The sequence below is a fragment of the Apus apus genome, chromosome 8 (assembly GCF_020740795.1).
Source record: "Apus apus isolate bApuApu2 chromosome 8, bApuApu2.pri.cur, whole genome shotgun sequence".
NCBI lineage: Eukaryota > Metazoa > Chordata > Aves > Apodiformes > Apodidae > Apus > Apus apus.
This window is the reverse complement of record NC_067289.1, coordinates 15,633,447-15,655,158: the sequence shown is the minus strand read 5'-3', so window position 1 is coordinate 15,655,158 and position 21,712 is coordinate 15,633,447. Positions and strand designations below refer to the sequence as shown.

General features: G+C 41.9%; 1 protein-coding gene across 1 annotated transcript in view; it reads left to right on the top strand.

The window, feature by feature from the left end:
- Nucleotides 1-21,712, top strand: part of LPP (LIM domain containing preferred translocation partner in lipoma) — a 323,116-nt gene that overhangs the window by 197,068 nt on the left and 104,336 nt on the right. Inside the window, 2 exon segments of the mRNA XM_051626360.1 lie at nt 11,058-11,476; nt 11,478-11,733. Of these exon segments, the coding sequence (XP_051482320.1) occupies nt 11,058-11,476; nt 11,478-11,733 (675 nt within the window).

Genomic DNA, 21,712 nt, shown 5'->3' with positions numbered 1-21,712 from the left:
TCCCTAGTCTCAAAGCTTTTAGCATTTAGTACTCCTGCCCCAGGGCTAGAAAGTCACTGTTTCAAATTCTGAAGTAAAAAATGTCAAAATCAGTTAGGCTATAAATCCCAGTAGCCATCAGTATGCATTTATACATCTACCACAAGGAAAGAAGTGAGGAGAGAGGGAGGATATGTCTGTTTGTTTTGAATTAGCATGCTTGTTTTTAATTCTTAATGCAAAATGTTTGTGGATGAGTGCACAGGTCAGGGTGCACAGCTGGCCTGAGAGCTGGGCTGGTCGATGCTACTGCCATTATGTGCTGAGCTGGGTGCTCAGAGGTGCTGGGGCTCAGTCCAATGCAGGCTATATTTAGCCTCAATTATAAATTTGATTTGCTTTCGATCAGGTTGCAGCCATATGAATTGCCAAGATCTCTTTAAATGTTGAGTTTTAAGCAAAGCTAGGTGATTATTACCTGGAGGAAGTTAGATCCATAGAACTCATTACAGTTTGCACAGAAAGCTCTGCTGTGTTCTCAGTGGGGAGAGAAACCCTCCAAGTTCAGAGGCAGCAGTATGCCAAATCCGGATCTGCAACAGCCAGCATATTTGGAGTAAATCTGCTGGAGTCAACAGATGTGCTTAAGCTGGCACCAGTGTCATTGAGATCAGAATCTGGCTTGATATAAGGCACTTTTTAAAAAATGAAACTCGGGCAGCAAGAGGATTTGAAGAATATTCTGGTTCTCAGCTGTGACTGTGATAACCTTAACCCAATCAGCAGCCATGGAGCAAATGTCTTGGGATGTTATTTTGTTCTAAGAACAGTGTAAGCGAGGAAAATTATAAATTATAACTCAATCAAACTGTTTAGGTCATTGTTGATTAAATTTAGCAACCTCTTTTTTATATATATATTCCTAAAACTGCTGAGCTGACATAGGAGAAAGCCTGGTGTTAAACTAATACATGGGACTAAGCTGCAACAAAAAAGTTCACAGTTTTTGGCTAAGTATATAACCTATTCAATGATATCAGTTATTAAAAACACAGCTCTTGTGTTCCAGTTAGGAATGCAGAAAAGATTTTTGTGTTCTTTTGGTTTTTTCTGTGGGTTGCTGTTTTTTTTAATATATAAAAACTTACAATGGCTATTTGTGGTTTTGTTTTCTGAAGGCATATTTAGGGAACTGGATTAATTTATAATGCCATTTGAAACAGAAACAAGCCTGGTGAGGCAGTGGCTTTGACATTGCTTTACGCAGGCTTTTTAGAGTGATACTGTTATGATTCTAAATTTCTATCAACATGTCTTTTGAGTCAACATTTCAATAACTATGCTTTAATGTAATGGTATGTTCTTCATGAAGAGAGGAAGACAGTGAGGAAATATTCTGATTTAACACTAATTTTAAAATATTCTAACTTTCTGTATCGTTTTAGACTTGAGTATTTGGTACAGATGGCACTTCTCTTGTGCTATAAATTAATGCTTTCTTTTTTGCTTTCATGACTTTTTACAGTCCTGCCCTGGTGTTTTGGCCAGAAATGTTGCAGTGGGTAAATTCTATGTATCTCGGTGTATTTAAATACCTATAGGATAATTTAAAAAGCCACAGCAGGTGAAAGACCTTTCCAATCAGATTTCTCAACGTCATACTTGGAGTCTGTGATATTGTGGAAAGACTAAGGTATTTCAGGCAGTGGTGATAACCCAGGCAGACGGATAAATGAGGGAACGTTCCACTCCACTTCCCAGAAGGAGCCATCTGGGAAAACAGTTAAATTTGACCCGTTGTTGGAGCTTTTCAGCCTTTTGGAAAGGTGTACATTTGACTTAATAGGAAAATAACCTCTCCGTCACATCTGCCTGTCTTTTATGGTTTGATTATTTTGTTGTTGTTGAGCTGTTATTTTTCAGTGAAGCTCTGTAGTTTTTCTCTGCTGCTAATGACTGAAGTTACTAACGAATAATTTTGTAGCCCACTAAAAATATTGGCAGATGGATTATGGTGGGTTCTGGACCTCAAGTGAACCATAAGAAAGCAGATGTTGTATGAACATGGAATATTTTGCTGATGCTTCTGCTCTACTGTACTACTATTTGCACACGCTTTAAAATGTGGGGAACAGAAGAATAAAACCACATGGTTTTCACAGGAAATGGAGACAATATGAACATTCGAAAATGTTTATGCCCTGTGGTAGGATAATTTTGAAAATCTGGTTTAATAGAGTTTTGGAATTTGAAAAGATAAATAAATGCAAGCAATGTGGCAAATAAATGGAATTGTAAACAAATGGCAAGTAAAATGTGGTAAACATGTAGTGTCTGAGTGCATATGACTTTCATATTTTATGTGTGTGTATCCACACTCTTAATGCTCTCAAGAATTAATAAAGGAAGAAAGTCCTCCATACTCTATAAGCACTATAAAATTCCTTTGCAATTTACTAGGAAGTGAGAAGCTTTTATGGAGTTTTTGAATTGTTTTTTAAATCAGTTTTTTAACACATAATAGAAAATGATAACTTTTGAATATAAGTTGTAGAAGACCTGTCCAGAAGACTTTGTGAATGTGTGTATTTTGTCCTGTCAATCACAGGTGCACATCCCTTCCTCTCACTGACCCATTTTACATTGTAACTTTTAAATCCATTTTCTATAATCATGATACATATCCATGGATAGCAGCTTGATCTGTATAAGACTCCAACCTGCCCATATCAATTATGCACATGAACGTCTTTTCCATTACAAATAGCAAGTTATAAAAGGAAGAAGAGAAACGTTTTTAAGTCTGTGGATGGTGTAATTGTGATACTTTAAGTTTCACTAGCTTAGTAATAGCAAAAGTCATAAAAATACTTTGCTTACCCAAGTTCTTATTTATAGGGGGGTGGGGGATTCCCCATTTTCAGGCAAGGCTACATTTTGCCTAAATTAAGCAAGGAGACTTGTACAGCCTGTTAGAAGGGCCCAGTTTGCTGAATGGAAATGCTTGGGACATTCCTGCATTGCTAAGCCTTAGAGAAGGTGCTCCTTAAGGAGCTCCCTTTCACTGCTCCTTGCACATGGTGACTTGTCTTCACATGGTGCCACTCTACCCTTTTTGTGGTCTCCTGTTCCAGAATTTGGTTCAGTAGTTCTGTTTTTTTATGTAATCAAAGGGCTGTGGTGCACAGCATCTTGTGTAATTTATTACTGAGTTGATGTGCCACTGATTCAGCCAGTGCAGAGGGCTGCTGGTGCATGTTCCTGAGGTCCATGTTGGTGCAAATGTGTCATTTTAGTGATGAAAGTGGGAAATCACAGAAATATTCCAAGGTGAATTCAGAAAACATTCAACTTCTTATGACTGGCTTCTTCTATAGCTTTTTGACAAAGGTGTTTCTCATGCTGATATCCAATGTCCTTGTAGGTGAGGTTGCCTCTGCATTTAAACTGGTCAAGTGGAATTGCTTAAAAAGGAGAGTTTTAATTGTAGCTGCCCTTTCAATGAATTAAGCTTAAATTATGGCCCTTGACTGTCCACCAGAGCTAGAAATATTTAGGTCAATTATTTGCACATCTTTTAAAATTGGTCTCTCACGTAGTCCTTCTCATAAATACCAGATGGTCACTCAGAAAAATGAATAAAAAAGCTCATAGTAGTCATTATAGTGGTAGTACTGGGGTAAACAAATAAAAAAGTAAATATGAAACCAAGAAGGAAAAGCAAAATTCTTCCTTGGCATATCACTGTGGTGTTTTGGAGACCAAATTTTTCAGATGTGTTCAGGCTCTTTGGAATTAATGTAGTGTTGGAAAGTGGAAACACAGACTGCCTGCAATACTTGACACCCATACTGAAAGCTGAACCAAGGTGTGTGTCTGTAACTGTGTGTGTCAGTTGTGAAAGACTGTTTTCCATTATAAAATATTGGAGGTCAACTTATCACCTTTTCTTCTGTGCACTGTCTTCTCCCTTGTGTTTCAAGCTGGGCCATGACAAGGAGTTCAGAAGGGGTTGTGAACAGAAACATTAACAACTATGTTGACTCCTTTCCACCTCTGGTAGCAGCTGAAGAAAAGATCAAAACTCAGAAGAAGTTGTGTTCTTCTAACACTTTATGCCATCTGTAAGGTATTCTCTTCATTTGAGAACCAGAGATGAACACTTTGTTAGATTTCTCCTCCTCTTCTTTTGGTATCATGCCTAGGAGCAATCCATTTGATTCCCTTGATAGCTTCTGGTGATCAAGCCAACAAGTTGAATCCCATATAAACACATCTGGGAAGTATGAGTGTGTCTGTTGGTCCATGCACAGCCCTTGCTTCTGTGACACTCACTTGCCAGCTGTAAACTAGAAATGAGAGAATGACAAAACTGTAAAGAAAAGCTTCATCCAATTATAAAAAGTGAATTGGCTGAGGGTTTTAAGGTTTTGGACCAGAGTTAGAAATAGTGGACCAGATTCTAAGGACATTTTGTCACCTAAAGAAATCTCTCTTAGCAACTGAGCTGTGTACACCATATGGCAGCAGTGCAAAGGGGACTGTCGTGTCCTCAGTGTGCTTGATAGACTCCTTGGACATTATAAAGAAGGCCAGAAATTCCTGTCTTATTGAAAATACAGGAGGTATGCTGAATGGGGGCATCTGCCCTAGACATTCAGCAACACAGCTGGAGCTCTACTAGGACTCCAGGCATCTGCAAGTCCCAAATGGAAGGCCAGAATTCTCTTTTTCACGCAGATGTTATTTCAGACAGAAAAAGAGGATATGTTTAGGGGAACCTGGCCATGCATTATCAGTAGCAAGGCAGCTTGTTCAAATACAGAATTTGAAGTTAGCAGGAGTTAGGTGTGTCTGCACATCAGGAAACCCCATAAAAAGTCTGTTCATGTTTTCAGGTACCTAAAGTCACATGTTTCAAAGTAGAGTATTTGATTTTTCTGTGGGGTTATCCTTCCCAAATTGAGGGAGAGCTGGGATCTGCTACCTCAGGCAGATGGGAGTCTCAGCCCAGTCACTGCTCCTCATGAGGCACCAGCTCCAGTTCCAGCAGGAAGTGCTGTTCAGTGCAGAAGTGGGAAAGGGCAGCCCACCCAGGTCACTCCCCTCCATATGCTGGAAAGGCATTTGCAGCCCAAACTCTTGGTCTTGCAGCAGTAAGTCTGCACAGCATGTCAAGGTCCTGGCTGATCATCTCAGCTGCTGGCACTCGGAAATCCCCTTGGTGTGCAGCACTAGCTGAGCTTGAGTGGCAGAGCACTTAATGCAGGGAAAAGGTATTTGTGCTTCTTACAGTCACGTCAAAATTACCTGCTTATTGTGGAATTTGTCTCCACTAACTTGTGCTGTCTAAATATTCAATGACTTGTCTTGGCTGTTTTTATGCTTCTTTTACAGTCAGTGGAGTGAAGTAGATTCCCCCAGTGGATGATTCATTTCCCCTGTTTTAGGCTTCAGTACTAGAATGGGATAAATGACCCCATGGAGATGCATTTTGCAGAGCTTTAAGCACTTCCATCCAGCCATTCACCTCATCCAAGGTGAATGCCAGTCCATGGTGTCAGAAGAAGCTGACTTAATATTCCACCCTTTGCTGCCTTTCCTACCCAGGCCTCCAGCTACCATCACCACTGAGTGATACTTAAAATACTTCAACTGGCACATGTCTGAGCTGGCCCCATGTTTCAGTCCAGCTTGCGCTGGTGGGCCATGCAGAAGAGTGGCTGAGTTAGGAAGAGCACGATGAACTGGCAGCCCCCTAGGAATGCCGCATCCTGGTTTCAGCACTCCAGTATTGCCAAGTTTCTGCCTTTTCAGATAGGAGGATTGTTTCATTCCTATCCTAGAGTAAATAGTAATGGAAATGCTTGAAAAAGACCACCCTAGTTGGAGCTGGGGTTCTCAACCTATGCTCTGCAAATCCTGGAGTTCTTAGGATCACTCCTAAGGTAACTAAGGAGATTTCACTGAAAGGTAACTTAACAAAAACATGGTTTTTGTCAGTAGATCAACCCTCCATAAAGGAGCTCATCTTTCTTAAAAGCATATGGGGGCTGCTGAGCATAAAGTTTGAAAACCACTGAGCTGGAGTAATGTATCTTTATATGTGGTAATTCGACAGCTAAAGGGCTAAAGATATTCAACTGTACCGTTATGAAAAATGCCTGGAGAATTGAATAGAATGTGATAAACTTAGTGTTGGCATTTTTGATCCAGTCTGTGAAAATTAATAACTGAAGGGATTCTGTCGAAAATACTCTACAAATGCACAAAATCAAGGAACAATGAAGTCTTTTTCATAAGGGCTCCAGCTGATCATATAGAATTATGCTCCTTCTGTATAGTTATCCTGTACTCTTTTAAGCACTTAACGTCAACAAATAGTATAGAATTATTCGTGAATTTCTGCAGAACAACAGGTTTCATCCTTAGAACCTCTGTGATTACTTTTTAGTCATAGGTACACATAGAATTTAATTTCAGATCTATGTAAATAATTTCTACAAAATGAAGTATCACCCAAATACTCAGGATTTTGGGTTTCCCCACCAGAGTAGCTTCAAATCCACATACCCAGCTTTGACAGACAGGCCCCTAGGACAGTACAGGTTTATCACAGCACTATAGATTTCTCATATGATGATTGCTACAAGAAATTCCTGCAAATGTTTATAAACTTTCTCTGCATTTAAGAAGACAGGGCAGGAGTTGGCAAGCATAATGATTCTCCTCATGATTACACATGGTAACTTTTTTTTAGGATAAGTGTTTTGGGGTTTTTTTCCTCCCACATTGATTGAGTTTTACTTGATTTTGTCAGTATTAGTTCACCTCTATTTGAACTGCTAGATCATTCATCTGTAGAAGAGGCAGTACATTTAGGTACTTCCAACTGTGTTTAAACAAGGCTCTTGTGCTTTCCCCATTAAAAAAAAAAAAAAAAAAAAGGTTTTGTATTATAATGCTTGTGGTAGATGAGGTTCTGCATTTAACTCCTTCCTACTCTAGTTTCTCTTAACAACTCTGCATTATCAGCACCTGGGGTTTCTAGTTTACTCTCTCTTTGCAAATATGAATTTGCAAGAAGAGGTTGATGGTAAGTAGTGTGGTTCTAATTTGCACTTGTGAAGTCTGTCAGACAGTTTCATCTAGTGCATGGCAGAGGAGGAAAGCCTGTCTTCCTCTGGAAACAGCCCTTAGAGCATGTCAGAGAGTGTGTTTGACTGTGAAAGTCACTTGCAAATGCAATATGGTTTTGAAATGAGCTGTCCAGGAGCTGCTGGAGGAAGGGATGCCTGCACTCCCATTAATCCACTATTTGTCTTTCTCCCTTTTAGTTTTCCTATTTCTACTTGTGTTTGTGCTTCTGGGCCATCACTTTTATGTGCTTTTGGACAAGTCTACTTTGTTACACTAGTAGCTGTGGACTTACTTGGATGAAACTTTTGTGATAGTCATCTGTTTTGCTGAGACTCTACCCAGTGATATAGGTAGTAATTTCCAGCTTTCTGTTACTCCCTCTTCGTCTACCTAGCATCTTTATAGTCTTATCCATCCTTACTATCAGTCTAGTGCCTTCAAGACATCTGTTGAAATCATTCTTTCCCATGGTATCCAAGTACCCTTTTCTCATCCTTCTGCACATGCCTGTCCTCAGAGCAGGAACCTTGTCCATAGTTAATGTGCATTTATGAAGTGTTTTTTTTAATCCATCAAAAAGCCTGGGGGCAATATTTGAGTGCATGGCTGGTCATACAGAAGGCTGGTCTGTGGCCACTCTTCTCTCTTCCAGACAAAAGGGCAAAAGATCTATGGTGATACCTCACCTGTGCCCTTGCTCAGGAGCTACAGCCAGTGTTCCTCTTTGCACTGTTATAAATCATCAGTGCTCCAGAAGTGTTAAATCCCCTGTAACTTGTCCCATTTCTCTACTACACCATGTTAAGGAGCCTTACACCCTCATCCTCCCCCTAAAGCCAAGCTTTCATCGCACACTTACCCAGCACCCTCAGAGGAATTCAGAATGAGTCACACAGGGTGCCTCTGGGGACTCCTACTGATGCAAACTTCCTCCTCCTCAAGGCAGCCTGTGGTTTGAATGCCACAATGCAGCCGGTACTTGTTAGCTTGAGCCTTTGCTGTGCAGTTGATGACAGAGCTGGGACTCTGGCCCTGGCACCCCGAGCTTGCTGCCTTCCTTCACTGGGCTCTGGTGAGGGGAGACATTCTCTTTGCAGTTTCAAATGTGGGAGCTGCTTAGAGCCTTTCAGAGTGCCACTAAATAGGCAGTGAAGGGTTTTTTGGAGGAAAGGGCTATTATTGCTTCTTAAGTTGTATTCCAGTCCAGGCAGGAGACTGACATCAATGCATCAAGTATTATGTGGATGTTTATATGTAAGACTAAAGTCCCCCGGCCATTGGGATGGACTAGACTTCCATCACAGCAGCTTTACTAGTGGTCTGTCATCACCTGCTTCCAGTCTGCATTCAGGAACATAAGATGTGATCAACAGGGCTAATTTATGTTGTTCAGGTTTGGGCTTTCCCCCTCCCCCTGACAGGCCATTGCTTTAAAGCATTATCTACCTTCTCCCTCTTCACATGAAAAAAACCCACAAAAAACCAAAACAAACAAAAAAAGAAAAAGAAAAAAGAAAAAAAGCTTTTGTGTTAGTAATTACACGGTGCCGTGTTGTGGACCTTTCATCCCATTACAGTAAGTGGACAAACTACTGTCATTTACAAGGATAAAATAGGTGAGGAAATGGGGAAGTTTCTAGCACTCCTGGACATAAATGCCAAGCTGACATAGGAGAATAATTTTAACAGAAAGCAAATTTTCTTGCTAGCAATGAGCCCTGGTGCAGTTGTGCAATGAAGCAGGGATGGAGGAATGCTTGCTCCTCATCAGGTGTTACTGAAATAGAAGAATCAGAAAATATTAATGGAGGGCTACAGACCCTTAGCCAGTCTCTGCCCTTGCAGTTCAACTGAGACACGCTTCAGCTCTTCCTTTCTCTTAGTTTTGAAATCTCTTCTGTCTATGTACTGCCTTGTCATGGATCTGTTGGCAAGGTCAGGCTTATAATACATTAAGATGTTTTTGTCTCCAGCAGAAATTTGCTGCTTTATTATTCCCCACCTCTTCATACGCACCTTTTATATATCTCAAGACAGATTGATGCTCTTACTTGCTTCATTTGTTGTTGGTTTTTTTTTTCCTCATTTATTGAGATTCTTCATGGGAGGTTTGCCCTGAAGGTGTGATTGCAGGAGTGAGATCTTTAGCTGTGCATCAGCAAAAACATATTTGGACGTCACTAGGGAAGAGCTACCAGTTGGGTAGTAGAGCTTCCTTCTTCCTGTGGTAAACTTACTTGCGGGCTGTGGACTAGAACCTGAGTGGCTTATTTGTATCTCCCTCTTCTCGATATGTGGTGTTTGCCAAATGTTGGTGGGGGAAGGGTCTGCCTTTCTGCTACCTTAATGTGGGAGATGATTTTGGTTCCCTTGGAGGTACCACCCAGAGAAATGGGTGGTTAAAGCTTCTCTCCAGCCACTGGCCTGGGTTGGTTTGGCAGCATTTTTTTGCCGCCACCTGCTGACCAGGCAGAGGATTTTTCTGGCCCAGGCAGAGCTTCTGTATGGGGTGTTCCAATGAACCCCCACTAATCTCCCCCCTGAGCTGTAGTCCTAGCAAGAGCATGATGAGGCAGTCGGTTGAGGTCAGGCTGCCTACATATAGCAGGAACACCAAGAGACAAATACAAGATCGGTCATTCAGAGAAAGGTGACACATGCCTTAATGTGAACACAGCTGTCAGTGAGGACTGCGCTGACTTTGGCCTCCTGTGAACTTGTAGGTTACCAAGCGTAACACAGATGAGATCAAGCCCAGTGCAGGAAGTTTGAATGAGATATTCCCTCATTTAGCTATGGTGTTAAGTGCAACAGCAAAGAAATACTGTCCAACTGCATGTCTTCACTTCAATGCATCTCTATATAGGAAGGCATGAGATTCAGTTACTCTTTCAAATAAGAGAAAAATTAGGTAGGAAATTTTACCTAATCCTAAGCTCCAGAAGTTCAAGTTTGCTCTTCTTTGATTCTGTGAAAAGACTTAAGGGTTATCTTCAGAAATTATTTCATGTTGTTAGCTCTTTAACAAAGGTGTCCTTTCATACCAGTGTTTTTGGACATGGGATTTAAATAAGATGTAAACCAACCAAACAAGTACATTAGGCAGAAGGATGGACGATGCCTATTAGGACAGTGACTCTGCACTAAATCTTCATGTGGTGGCCAAACCACAAGGAGTGGTAGCACCTGCTGTGAAGCCCTTCCCTGGCTGCCCAAGTACTTCTGTGCCAGGGGTGCTGGTGCAGGGTTATGTGGCTGCTGTGGTGGCACCTGACTTCTGAAGCTCTAGGGAATCATAACCCACTTTCTGTCCTTTAATGAGCCATGTGTAACATTTTTTTTCTCTGGGGTCACTCCAGGCTTTCAACCAGCAGGATTTAGGAGCAGAGCCAGGGTCAGAACACCTCCATATTTTGCTTTGATCAAAGTTAATACTTATGGCTTGGGAGCTGCTTTTAGGCCATTCTGAGTTTTTAATGGAGTTCTCTCATACGGGGGGGGCAGTACCCCACAGGTGCTCTAGGGACCCGAGGAATTTCATGTTTTCATAGAGAGAGAGTGTCAAAACACTCTCAGTTCCACAGGAAATCATGAGTTTTCTCCTAATTATTCTCCAGCGAGTCTCCATTTTCCTTGTGTTTATTGCTTATTTGTTTGTTTGGAGGCAGAGGAGAAAGCTCCAAGGAGAGACGCCATCCCACACACGGCAGTTCTGCTCGGCTGCCACCGTGCCGTCCCTGTTCTGTCAGAGCAGGGCCAGTTTCCTATTGCCATTTTACAATGTGGGGTCTCAGGTAAATTCCTGCTTTCCTAAGCAGATTGAGAAGCTGTGCGGATGTTATGGTAAAACCCCATTTCCACTTCACCCCTGGTGCCCCAACCTGCTGCCTGAGCGGCCCTTCCTGCTGACACTGTGCCTCTCTCTCCTTGCTCCCTAGGGCTCTGGGACCTCGAGCAGCTCCGCTGCTACCACCCCGTCCGTGTCCACCCCTGTCACTGGCCACAAGCGGATGATCATCCCCAACCAGCCTCCCCTCACCGCTACCAAGAAGTCCACCGCCAAGGGTCCGGGGCAAGCGGCGCCCATCCCAGTCACTCCTGTTGGCACCCTGAAGCCGCAGCCGGTGCCGGCCTCCTATGCCACAGCCTCCACCCCCAGCCGCCCGGCTTTCAACATCCAGGTGCGGACGGCGCAGCCCAGCCCGCACTACCAGCTGCCCGGCCCGCAGCCCACACACTACAGCAGCCTCGGGCCCAGCCAGCCCTACGCGGCCCCGCCAGCCCGCCCGCCCGGCGCCCCGCACTACGGCCCCCCGCAGCCCCATGGGCCCGACTACAGCTACACCCCGCCGCCCCCCCCGGCCCTCGGAGCCCACCTACGGCTACGCACCCCCGCAGGGCCGCTACCAGGACCCCTACTACGGGGGGTACGGGGGGAGGAACGGCTCCGAAGCACCCTACGTGCCGCAGAGCTCCTGGAAGACCGAGCCAGCGTATCCTGCTAGTAACACTGTAGGGCAGGGTCATCCTGGGCTGTACCAGCCACCAGGCACAAAGAAGACCTACATCACTGACCCGGTGCTGGCTCCACAGCCACCTGTGCTGCAGCAAAAGGTAGGAGATGTGGGGGCTTGCCGGAGGAATGGAGAGCCACGTAACTGAACGTGCTCTGAGACCCTCCCTGAAAGGCAGCATGGGGGGTTAAATGGTGACTGCAGGGATAATGGCTGGTGAAAAGCTGGAAATAGGGAACTCTTGTTCTTGTGTCCTTTGAAAAGAGGTTTTTGTGGGGGCTTAGAAACACTGCCAACCTCAAAGGGCAAGCCAGTGTCATGTGCAGAGGGGTAGCGTCACCCCATGGGTAGGTTTTGTCCCTGAGACATGCCACTACGAGGAGCTCACTGGCTGTACCTCCCTACGGCGGTGTGGCTGCACTTGGGTCTTCCCTTCCATGCCCTCCCAAGATCAAACAAGAGACTGGCTGTAAGCTGCTGCTCCATGTGCTTATGGACACCTCTGGTTGACCAGACAAATCCTTCCTCTTCTCAGACAGACAGGAGGTACACAAGAGGCTGGTTTTGTTTGTGGTTCAGAGTGATTGCAAAGGTTGACCTCTGGTGTGTCACTATTCAAAAATCACTTAACACTAAAACCACATGGAAATGAGTTCCCACGGAGCTCAGCTCTGATTTTCCTCTCAGGTGATGGTATGCCGGGTGGCCTCCATCCACTTGAACCAACACCCAGACCTCATAAATCAAAACTGATTTGACAGAAAATTTAACTGGTATCCCTAGTTCCTCTGTCCAAACTTTGACCCTGGGTAGCTTTTGTCTTTTCAGCTGGTGGTCTTCTCTAGTGTGGGTCTGGCGGGGACACAGGCACTTTAGCTTTGTGGTTTATGACGACCTTAGGCTCCACCAAAGGGTGAGGATGGCCAAGCTCAGGCAAAGAGGCAGTGAAGCCGTCACTGCCCAGAACCACCTTGGTTTGTCTCAGCACATCTCTGCTCTTCAGCTTCTGGGTGCTCACCAGAAAGGGGAAAAAACTTCTGGTACATAACACAAAGTCTGTCCTTTTGATGTTTTCTTCACTAGTAGCACACAGACGGTTTTCCCTGAATTCCAGATTTCCTCACAGTGGAAACTTTTGAAGGCAAAGATGTTCTTCTAGGCAGTTTAGAGAGGGCAATAATTTTAAAAAGTCCTTGAAATGTATCTACTTAGCAGCTAAGAAACTGCTTTTTCTCTTTTCTTCCCCTTCCTTACCAAAATGCTAGGACTGGGGAGAGAAGAAATAAGCTGTTGGCTCTGCAGATAGTCGGTATAGATCTTAGATTGGAAAGTAGTGAAAGACACATAATTTGCAGATAGCCTTAACTGTAATAAATAATTGTGGTTCTAGTGGAGTCACTAAGGAAATGCTGAGGTACAACTTCTATAGATACAAGTAGGCTTACATACATAAAAAAATTTAAAAACTTTAGTTCAGTCAGCATCTCTATGGAAACACAAATAATCTCGAACCACAAACAGCACAAGCCTGTTAGTCTCATTTGCATAACAAAGCTGGAGAGACAATTTAATTTAGTTCAAGTTTGGGGTTTCATGTATGGATGTATTTTATTTTTTTTCATTATATATGTTTGTATGTGCACGGCATTTGCAAATACTCATGCAGAAATACTTTGTGTATATCTCTATAACAGACTGTCACCTGCTTGGTGTTAAATCCCTCCAGAACTTTTAATTACCGTCCAGTCTGCTAAATATCTGCATTATTACCTATTTCACTTTTGAACTTACAACTCTTCTCTAACTTATTGGTTGCACACTCTGCTTGATTGCTGCTTTGTAACATACATAGTTTAATTGGTGAAAAATTGGTGGTGATCTTACAGGAAATACTTGGTAATAAAAGCATTGTGTGCTTTGCCACTGAAGCACTGTGGTCCGGTTTTGCCACATGCTGTTCTCTTCCTTTGCAGACTAACTCATTCATGAAATCAACTTTTGGAATGATTATTTAAAGGGAAAAAAAAAGAAGGCTATGTTAGAGCTAGATAGCTGATAGGGAGAATTGTCACTGTAATTTTACTTGTTTGCTGCAATGTGAATTTTAATGTATTTTCCTACACACAACTGGCTTCTGCATTTTGTTATGTTTTTTCCTTTTCAAGCTTGGTTTGAGGCCTTTCAGTTAAGGAAATTGATTTGAGAAGCCAGGGTTAGAAGCAGGCAATAATACATATCACCTGAAGTGTAAGAAGACCTTTAGGAATTTTTCTTCTTGCAAGGGAATGATACTAAAACAATTTCTTAACTGTATTTGAAAAAGTGCATTCTTAATTTTGAATGTATTTGGTGTACAAAATATTAAGGATGTTAAAACAAATCCAGTTCATGGTCCTTAGTTCTAATACATACCATGTATGATCCATCACTGTGAGAGGTAAAATTTTTCGTTTAATTTGTTTAGGGTTTGTAAAGGGTAAAAAAAAAAAAAAAAAGTGTTTATATTTTTCATTTTGGCTAGGAAGAGGTTCATGGTACTGTGGCTCTGTGGTTTTTGCTGCATACTAATCATGTTGAAGTCGCTGCTGATCCAAAATAAATCTGGATTGGTATGGGAACAGCAAATAATCTGTACTGGTTCTTAAAGCCCACTGAGAACAATGAGTTTTACTCACACACAACAGTGCATTGCATTCTGTCCTTCCACTGACTATGAAGTGAGAGTCATGCATGTGATATCTCCGTGCATTTTCAGTCTTTTGTAGCACCCCGACTAACATTATTGCCCAAGTCCCAGTTAGGAAATGAACTGATGGAGTGCATGTCCTCATTTAAACCTCCATGTGCTTTAGGAGCATTCCTGGCCAAAAATCTCAGGAGCTTTCTCCTCCGGGTAGTAGGTGGTGGGGATTTCTCTAAGAACAGCAGCAGAGTTGTCATGAGACCATCACAAAAACATGTGACACAATCTGCTACTTTCATGTTTTTTGCCAGAGGTGCTGCACCCGCTCAGATCAAGTCAAAATCTGAAGCCTCTGTCTTAACTTCTCCCTTCCCAAAGGCCAGAGAGCACAAGACCAGGTTGACTCATTAGATATGCTGATTTCTGGCACCAGGATGTCCACAATAGAAAATAAAAATGGCAAAGCCAGTTTTTGACATGGAGAATTCCTGCAAGTTTGCCCTGTGACCAAAACGGTGTTGATGGAACTCACATCACTACCAGCTTAGCTATCATCAACTGCTTCTGTGCTGGACTGGTTAAGACATGAAGTGTTCTTGTTGAGCTCTTGCATCTTCAAATAGGTCTTGGTCCTTTCTTTGGCTTTGGTCATGTTTGAGGGCTTCTGAGACACCACTGTATGTTTCCTAGATGGCTTTGTCAATCTTCCAGGGACCTTGTGGCTCCTGGTGTATTTGAGGCATGGCCACTGTAGATACCTGGAAGGTCTGTTCTTCCTAGACCTTGGATCCCTTGTATTCTCCTTCCTCTTTCTGAATATACTCACAGCCTGGGGATCCAGATGCCCTCCCAAAGAGGCCTGCATATTTCAGCATCCAGAGTGGGTGCCACTGAAATCACTTGAGGCACCCTGTAGTTTTGGTCCAGGATGGTGGAAATCTTAACAAAAGCATTGATCTCTTGAGAGTGATCTTCTGATTTGGGGAGGACAAAAATGTCTTGCAGCTCTGATTTAGCATAGCATCCAAATCCATGCTCCTTTGCTGCAGAATTGCTGGAAGGAGGAAGGGAACAGTGTCCCTTTGGTGAATGTGTCAGGTCTCACTGACATGGCACAAATGGACAAGTTCCCTAACGCGCATAGCCCACATCAGCCACAAGCCCCATTGTCTCCATTTGCACATCCATGTATACAGGCATCAGTGCCTATGGAACATGACCTCCTCTTCAGACAGCCTTTTAGTGTTGTGCACTGTTCTAGATGAGCACCATGGAAATTAAGTGGGGAGACAACTGGAAATCAAGAGGTAAAATTAACGAGGCAGGTTATGCTTTTGGCATGGTTTAGGTAGTGGTGGCCACTCCTGGTTAGCAGACCTCAACCACTACATCGTTTCCGCACTGCTGGAGATGATGTTTCTTTACTGCCTTCTGCAACCAGCATCGACATGGTCTCATGAAACAACCAGTGCCCAAAAGGGGCCTGTGACAGCTCGCTGTTTACTCATTTTACACAGCTTTTGTCAGTTTTTCCGCTGATTTAATACCTGTGATGGAGACATGCGCTTGGAAGTTTCATCTTTGCCTCAGAAACACCTGCTCACCAGTGTTCTTTGCAATGACTGATGCACTTCTCTTGTACTACTTTAATAATTTTTACAGTCTGCTGTGACTCACGTAACATAGATACCTCCAGCACTTTCATTTGAACTGAGACTAATGCTCTTGTTGTTTGCTGTTAATCTAGTGACTAGGAATTTTTTGTTCCCTGCAGATGAATAAATACAATCTGCCAGATTCCCTCCTGCTGTCACAGGGATACATTCTTTCTTGGTGTTGCTTTTTGCTTGCAGAGAAAGGCAGGCACCTTGCTGTACACTACCTGCCTCACCCTGAGTGTCTTCTCCCCCAGAATTTCATATATCAACCCAAGTGTCTTCTTCCCAAAAGTCACATATCGAAATTCCCACTGGGTGGGATTCAGATATGGTGCAAAATGATGGTTGAAGTTGGTTTTGTGGAAGTTTGAGACAGTGGCTTCCCATCATTTTAAAATACTAAAATGAAGCAAAACCAAATAAAATGAAAATGTCTTCTTTAAAATAATCTCCTTTGGTGTTTAATGACTTAAAAAGACAAAAAGCTAATGTAAAATGAAATAAGAGGTGAAATTCTGAAATTCAGAGTTGAATTTTTGATTTCAACATGACATTTCAAAACTTCCAGATGAATGTGTAGTTCCTTTCTACCCTGAGAATAGAAACAAATGTCAAAATGTTGACATTCCTCATGAAACAGTAATTCTGAGTTCTAACCAGCACTAGCTGTATATCAGCTGCTGACTGTCATTGCTTCTGGGTGAATTAAATGAAATGCTTCTGTTAAAATGAGGAGGGAGGGGTTCTTCAGTGGTGGCTAACAATGAGATGAGAAGCTCAGAATTAGGACTTAGTGGTACTCTTGTCTCTTTGAGAATGACTTTTTCCTCTTCAAGGTATTATAAATCTCTGCATCAAAATATTTGTGGATTTCTTCAGGATTTTGGTTTTGAAACAGTGCTGGCAAGAGATGCAAGGAAGTGTTTTCAGAGAAGCATGCTTATCCTGACTGCAGGAATCTGACAGTCTGCTCTATAACCTAAAGTTCTGAAAGAGCCCAATTCTCCTCTTGAAAGGTGTTTTAACATTTTTGTTTCAGAACTTTACAGTTTGTTCTTTGTATTATACTTTTATTATTTGAGCACTCCATATACTAGCAGGAACCTGCTGGTGACAGAGCAATTAATCAGACTGATCTCTTAGGAATCATATATTTGAGTTGCTTTCCTCAAATAGAGAAACAACAAATTGCCAATTACCTTGAAGTTAAAGATAACATGGAGCCTGCGGTTACAGGAGTAAGTCAGGTCAGCACATACTGAGAAAGCAACTTAAATTTACAGCTTCAGGATGCAACTTTTGCAGCTTTAGCCTTTCATCATCCACAATGGGTTAGTAATACAAGAGGAATAATAGAGAAAGAGGCTTTTGACATAATACCTGGATGTTCTTTCTTGCTCCTTCTTAAAATAAGCTGAGGACAATGCCTCCATACATGGTAAGGCATAGGGCAACCTTGAAGTTAATTAAGGGCTCTGTTTGTGTGCTTTTTAACTCTTGATAACCAAGTGTCTACCGTGACAAAAACTGCCAGATGATGCTGCAGTCTAACAGATAAGGATTTTGTATCTGAGACCATAAAACTGAGTGAGTGCATACTTTAGGGGGAAAGGAACATCTGATGAGGAAGCTGTCTGGTTTATGAGCAGTGGTGCTTGCCTGGGACTGCCTGAGCTTGTGTCTAGTTGGAAGCCTGGTCTATAGCATGATGAGGCAAAGATGGTTTGCCTTGCTACTGGTTTACAGCTTTTAGTTCAAAAAGCAGCACCCATAAAAATGTGTTCCACTTAATTCACAGCCATACTCTGGCTGCGGTGTGTGGTGGTGCTGATGATTTCTAGAGAAGCTGCTGCCTTCCCTTTTAAAATACACTCGAGTCCAACCACATTATAATTCTTCCAAAGCCAAGGCACCAGAGCATGTTTGGAAGCTGTTCTTCTACAAAATAACATCTGTTGAATTGTGAAGTATATTACACTGAAGGTAGGACCTGAATGAGTAGGGAAACTTGCCCAAGCTTAGGCATTCATCTGTTATGAGTCCTGGGGAGAATGAGGAGCACCTTGGTGTCATTGGGTGGCTCTTCTGTTTGAGCTGAGAAGGGCTCTGGCTGCCCTGTTGCTGGGAAAATCCTTGAGCATATGACCTGATGGTAATGCCAGTAGTGACGCTTTGGGTGATGTGATGGTCACGTTATTTGGAGTGGATCATCCTATGTTTGCATGATTTTCTCACTGACTCTGTGAAGCATATTTGTGGTCTTAATACTGTTCTCAGTGGCATATGTACACATATTGAAATACTGGTTTGTTACTAAAGCACCACTTTGTGTAGGGAGCTGTGCATAACTTAAAAGTTGATTCACTTCTCCATTGATAGGCATGGCTGTCCACAGCTAGGCTTTTGAGCCTGGTACTTCTACGACCAGCCAGAAAATTCTCATGGTGCATAGTGAGCATTGCAAGACATGTAGGATCCCACCTAACACAGATACTCAGTTTTAAAGAGTAGAAAGTAGTGGCTGCTGATACAGTATTTTTTCCTCCAAGATTAATGGTAAGAAATAATTGATAATATACAGTTACATTTACTGGTCATAAATGTTCTGGTACTAAACTAACTTAGGCCCCCACATAATGAGCTTCCTGTTAAGATTTACCTCTGGATAGCTATAAGGAAACATAATGCAGTAAATAGCAGTCTTTGGAGAAGAAAAAAAAAAAAAAAAAAAAAAGAGAAGTGGGGAGAAAAAAAGAGAAAAAAGAGGTTCCCTATGACAAGCTGAAAGAAATCCTGCAAGGCAAACAAAATCCGCAATTATACCGACAGTTTTGTTCCTAAATGAAAATAATAGTGAATTATAAAGCTGTAAAATTGTTTTCACAACAATATTTTGTTTTTATAACTTATAGTATTTCACTTAGTAGCTGCCTGGCTCCAGAACAAGTTACATAACATGATATTATGAATATAGTGCCTCAACTTTTTGTCTCGGGAATTAAGGGCTCTAAACTTTCCAATCACATTTTCTTCTTTGTTCCTGATGCAGTGTATTTTCTCCACTTGAAAAAACATCAGATGAATTGTGTCTTGCATGTAACAGAGTTGTATTCACATGCCTCTTTATCCACACTAATAGGGCATTGACTTAGTTTTACATGAATCCTCAAAATAGTCCAGATTGCAATGTGCTGTCTAAAGTCAGCTACATAAAACAAATTAGAAGAGCGGAGCTGGTGTGTGTTAGCTGATCAACCCAGCATTAGAAAGGATTTTCCACTGTGTGGTTAACACCAACACAGACAGATGAAGTATTATTACTATCAGTATCACTCATCCCCCCCAGTTAAATCTTTTCCTAAACAAGCAAACAAAATTTCCTCACATGAATTGGTAGTAACTTAAACTGACGTATTAGGATTACTTTAGTCATCAGTAAAAGGGGACCACACCTGAGCTGTAATAGAGCAGATTAGCTATAATAGTTTTCATCCTGTTTTTGCCTAGTTAGACTCTGTTCTACCAGTACCTGAAGGGTAATTTTTTCATGGGTTTCCTCCAGCTTTGTGAGAGCTGTTTGCTCATTAAATGAATCACTTTTTCTGTTGTTGCTGTGAGAGAGCTTGAAGTGAAAACTCACAGCTTTTTCAGGGAAAAAAAAATGCTTAAGTGGCCAAGGAAGCTCTGTGTGTATGCAACTGATGGATTCCTTCTAGGCTGACACCAGGAAGCCTTGTGGGTTTTATTTTTCAGTCTGACTCAGATGACAGAAGAAAAGTCCTATGAAGAAGTTCACTGTAACATTTGTACTCTTGTAACACCCAGTTTTATAAGTATCTTGCAGACTTAAAGTCCCAGGTGACTATCGTTTTCCCATGGTCTGAGGATCCACATCAGAGAGATGCCCTGCACTTCCAGCTTGTGTTAGAAGCAGGTTTTTCTGTTTGCTTTGCTGCATCAAAGTCCTTTCTCCCTCCTGCTAAGCAGCATTTATTAGTGACCCTTCTCCCTCCAGGCTGCATCCCAAAAACATGCTTTAAAACACATCAATTCTTGTGCAACCTCATTTGAATGCTTCAGTTAAAACTTCATCCTAAACTCATTTCCTTAAGTGTATTACTTCTAAGTGTTTCCACATAATTTTCCCTGAGGATTCTTGCCCCGAAGGCTTAAGCTTAAAGTCAGGGCTTTTGCTGCTGTTGAATTTCCAGATCACTGAGCAAGTGAGTCTTTCTAGTAGATTTTAAGTGCAAAGAAACAATGCAGTTGTATTACAGGCAAACGAGGCCCTGTGGAAAACAGAGGGTGTTGGAAGTGCATGTTTTTGTGTTTGTTTCTTTGTGAGATTGCTCACTAATAAATATGTCCAAATATAGTTTTCAAATCTGAATTCAGCTTCCCACCCACCTTTCTTTACCCTTTCACCATCGGGTCACGTTCTGGTGAATAAATAAAACACAGCAATTAAAACCATATGTATAATTAAAAGAAATTCAGCATAAATTTAAACAGCATAAAGATAAGAAAGGTAAAAGGATAAAGACAACTGGAAGCTCATTTCTGTGTGACCTGCGTTTGAATAAACAACATTATATTCCACAGTCAATTATCCAAAAAGTACAGTGTGTTCTGTTGCCAAAAAAAGGTTGTCAGATAGAAGCGGTTAGTCAAAAGGACACATGCACTGGAGTGAGCATTAGTCTATTGCACTCAGTATAATATTATACAAACAGAGCTGTTTTGTTGCTGGCTTTTTCTTATTTTTTAAATTTCTGACCACAGACAAGATTATGCAGCTTTTGAATATTATTTCATAAACATCTAATTGCAGGTTTCAGCAAGAGGTGCAGGCACTGCTAGGGAAATCAAATAAGGTATGCTCTGTGCAGCACAATAATAAGGCTTCCAATACAAAAGTGGAAAAACAAGTCATTAGTTACAACCATCCAATGGAAGAGGTCTAATGGGAGCCACAGGATAAACATTCCATTTTATTATGTCTTCCTGATATGTTTTGCAAGACTCTGTGGTTATAAATTAAGATTGGTTTTAGCAGCAGTGGCTGTAAAAGGTTCAAAATTTGTGAATGTACCTATTATTTTTATTTATATCACAGCAGGATGCTAGCAAAAGTAACTTTTTTTCCTCCTGTTTGTTAGTTAAAAGATCACAAATGGATTTCTGTGGGCAGCACTCAAAAATGCTCATGTCCTTTTTTCTTTTTCTTTTATTTTAATCAATGGCATCAGTTTGAAGTGGGAGATAAAAGCAGGGGGGAAACCCAAACACCTCAGATAAAATTAACTTCTTCACCATTATGCAAGTTGGAAGGGTCTGGTGTTTAGAAATGTGAAGTAATGCTAGCAAAAGCCTCCAGACTGTGCACTTTGATAGACGAGACAGGATTTTAGACTTGAGACCATGTCACTGACAAAGCACTAGACTTTCCAGGGCTCCTCTCCAGTTGAACTGACAGCTTTGAAGACCCGATAACCAGCAGAAAAAGCAGTGTTAAGAGCAGGATTTTCCCATGCTGTCTCTCCTCCCTTCTGAGCAGGCAGGAGATGTGCTGCTCTGGGAGGGAATGCACCCAACCTCTCAGTCTCCAGCCCAGACTCTTGTGAACCTTCCAGCAAAACAGTGCATTTGTTTGTTTTTTAAGTCAGCTTTTGCAAGTGACTTCCCCAAGGTAACAGCCAGAGAAAGAGATTTGTAGAATGGAGCTTTGTGGTGGTTGG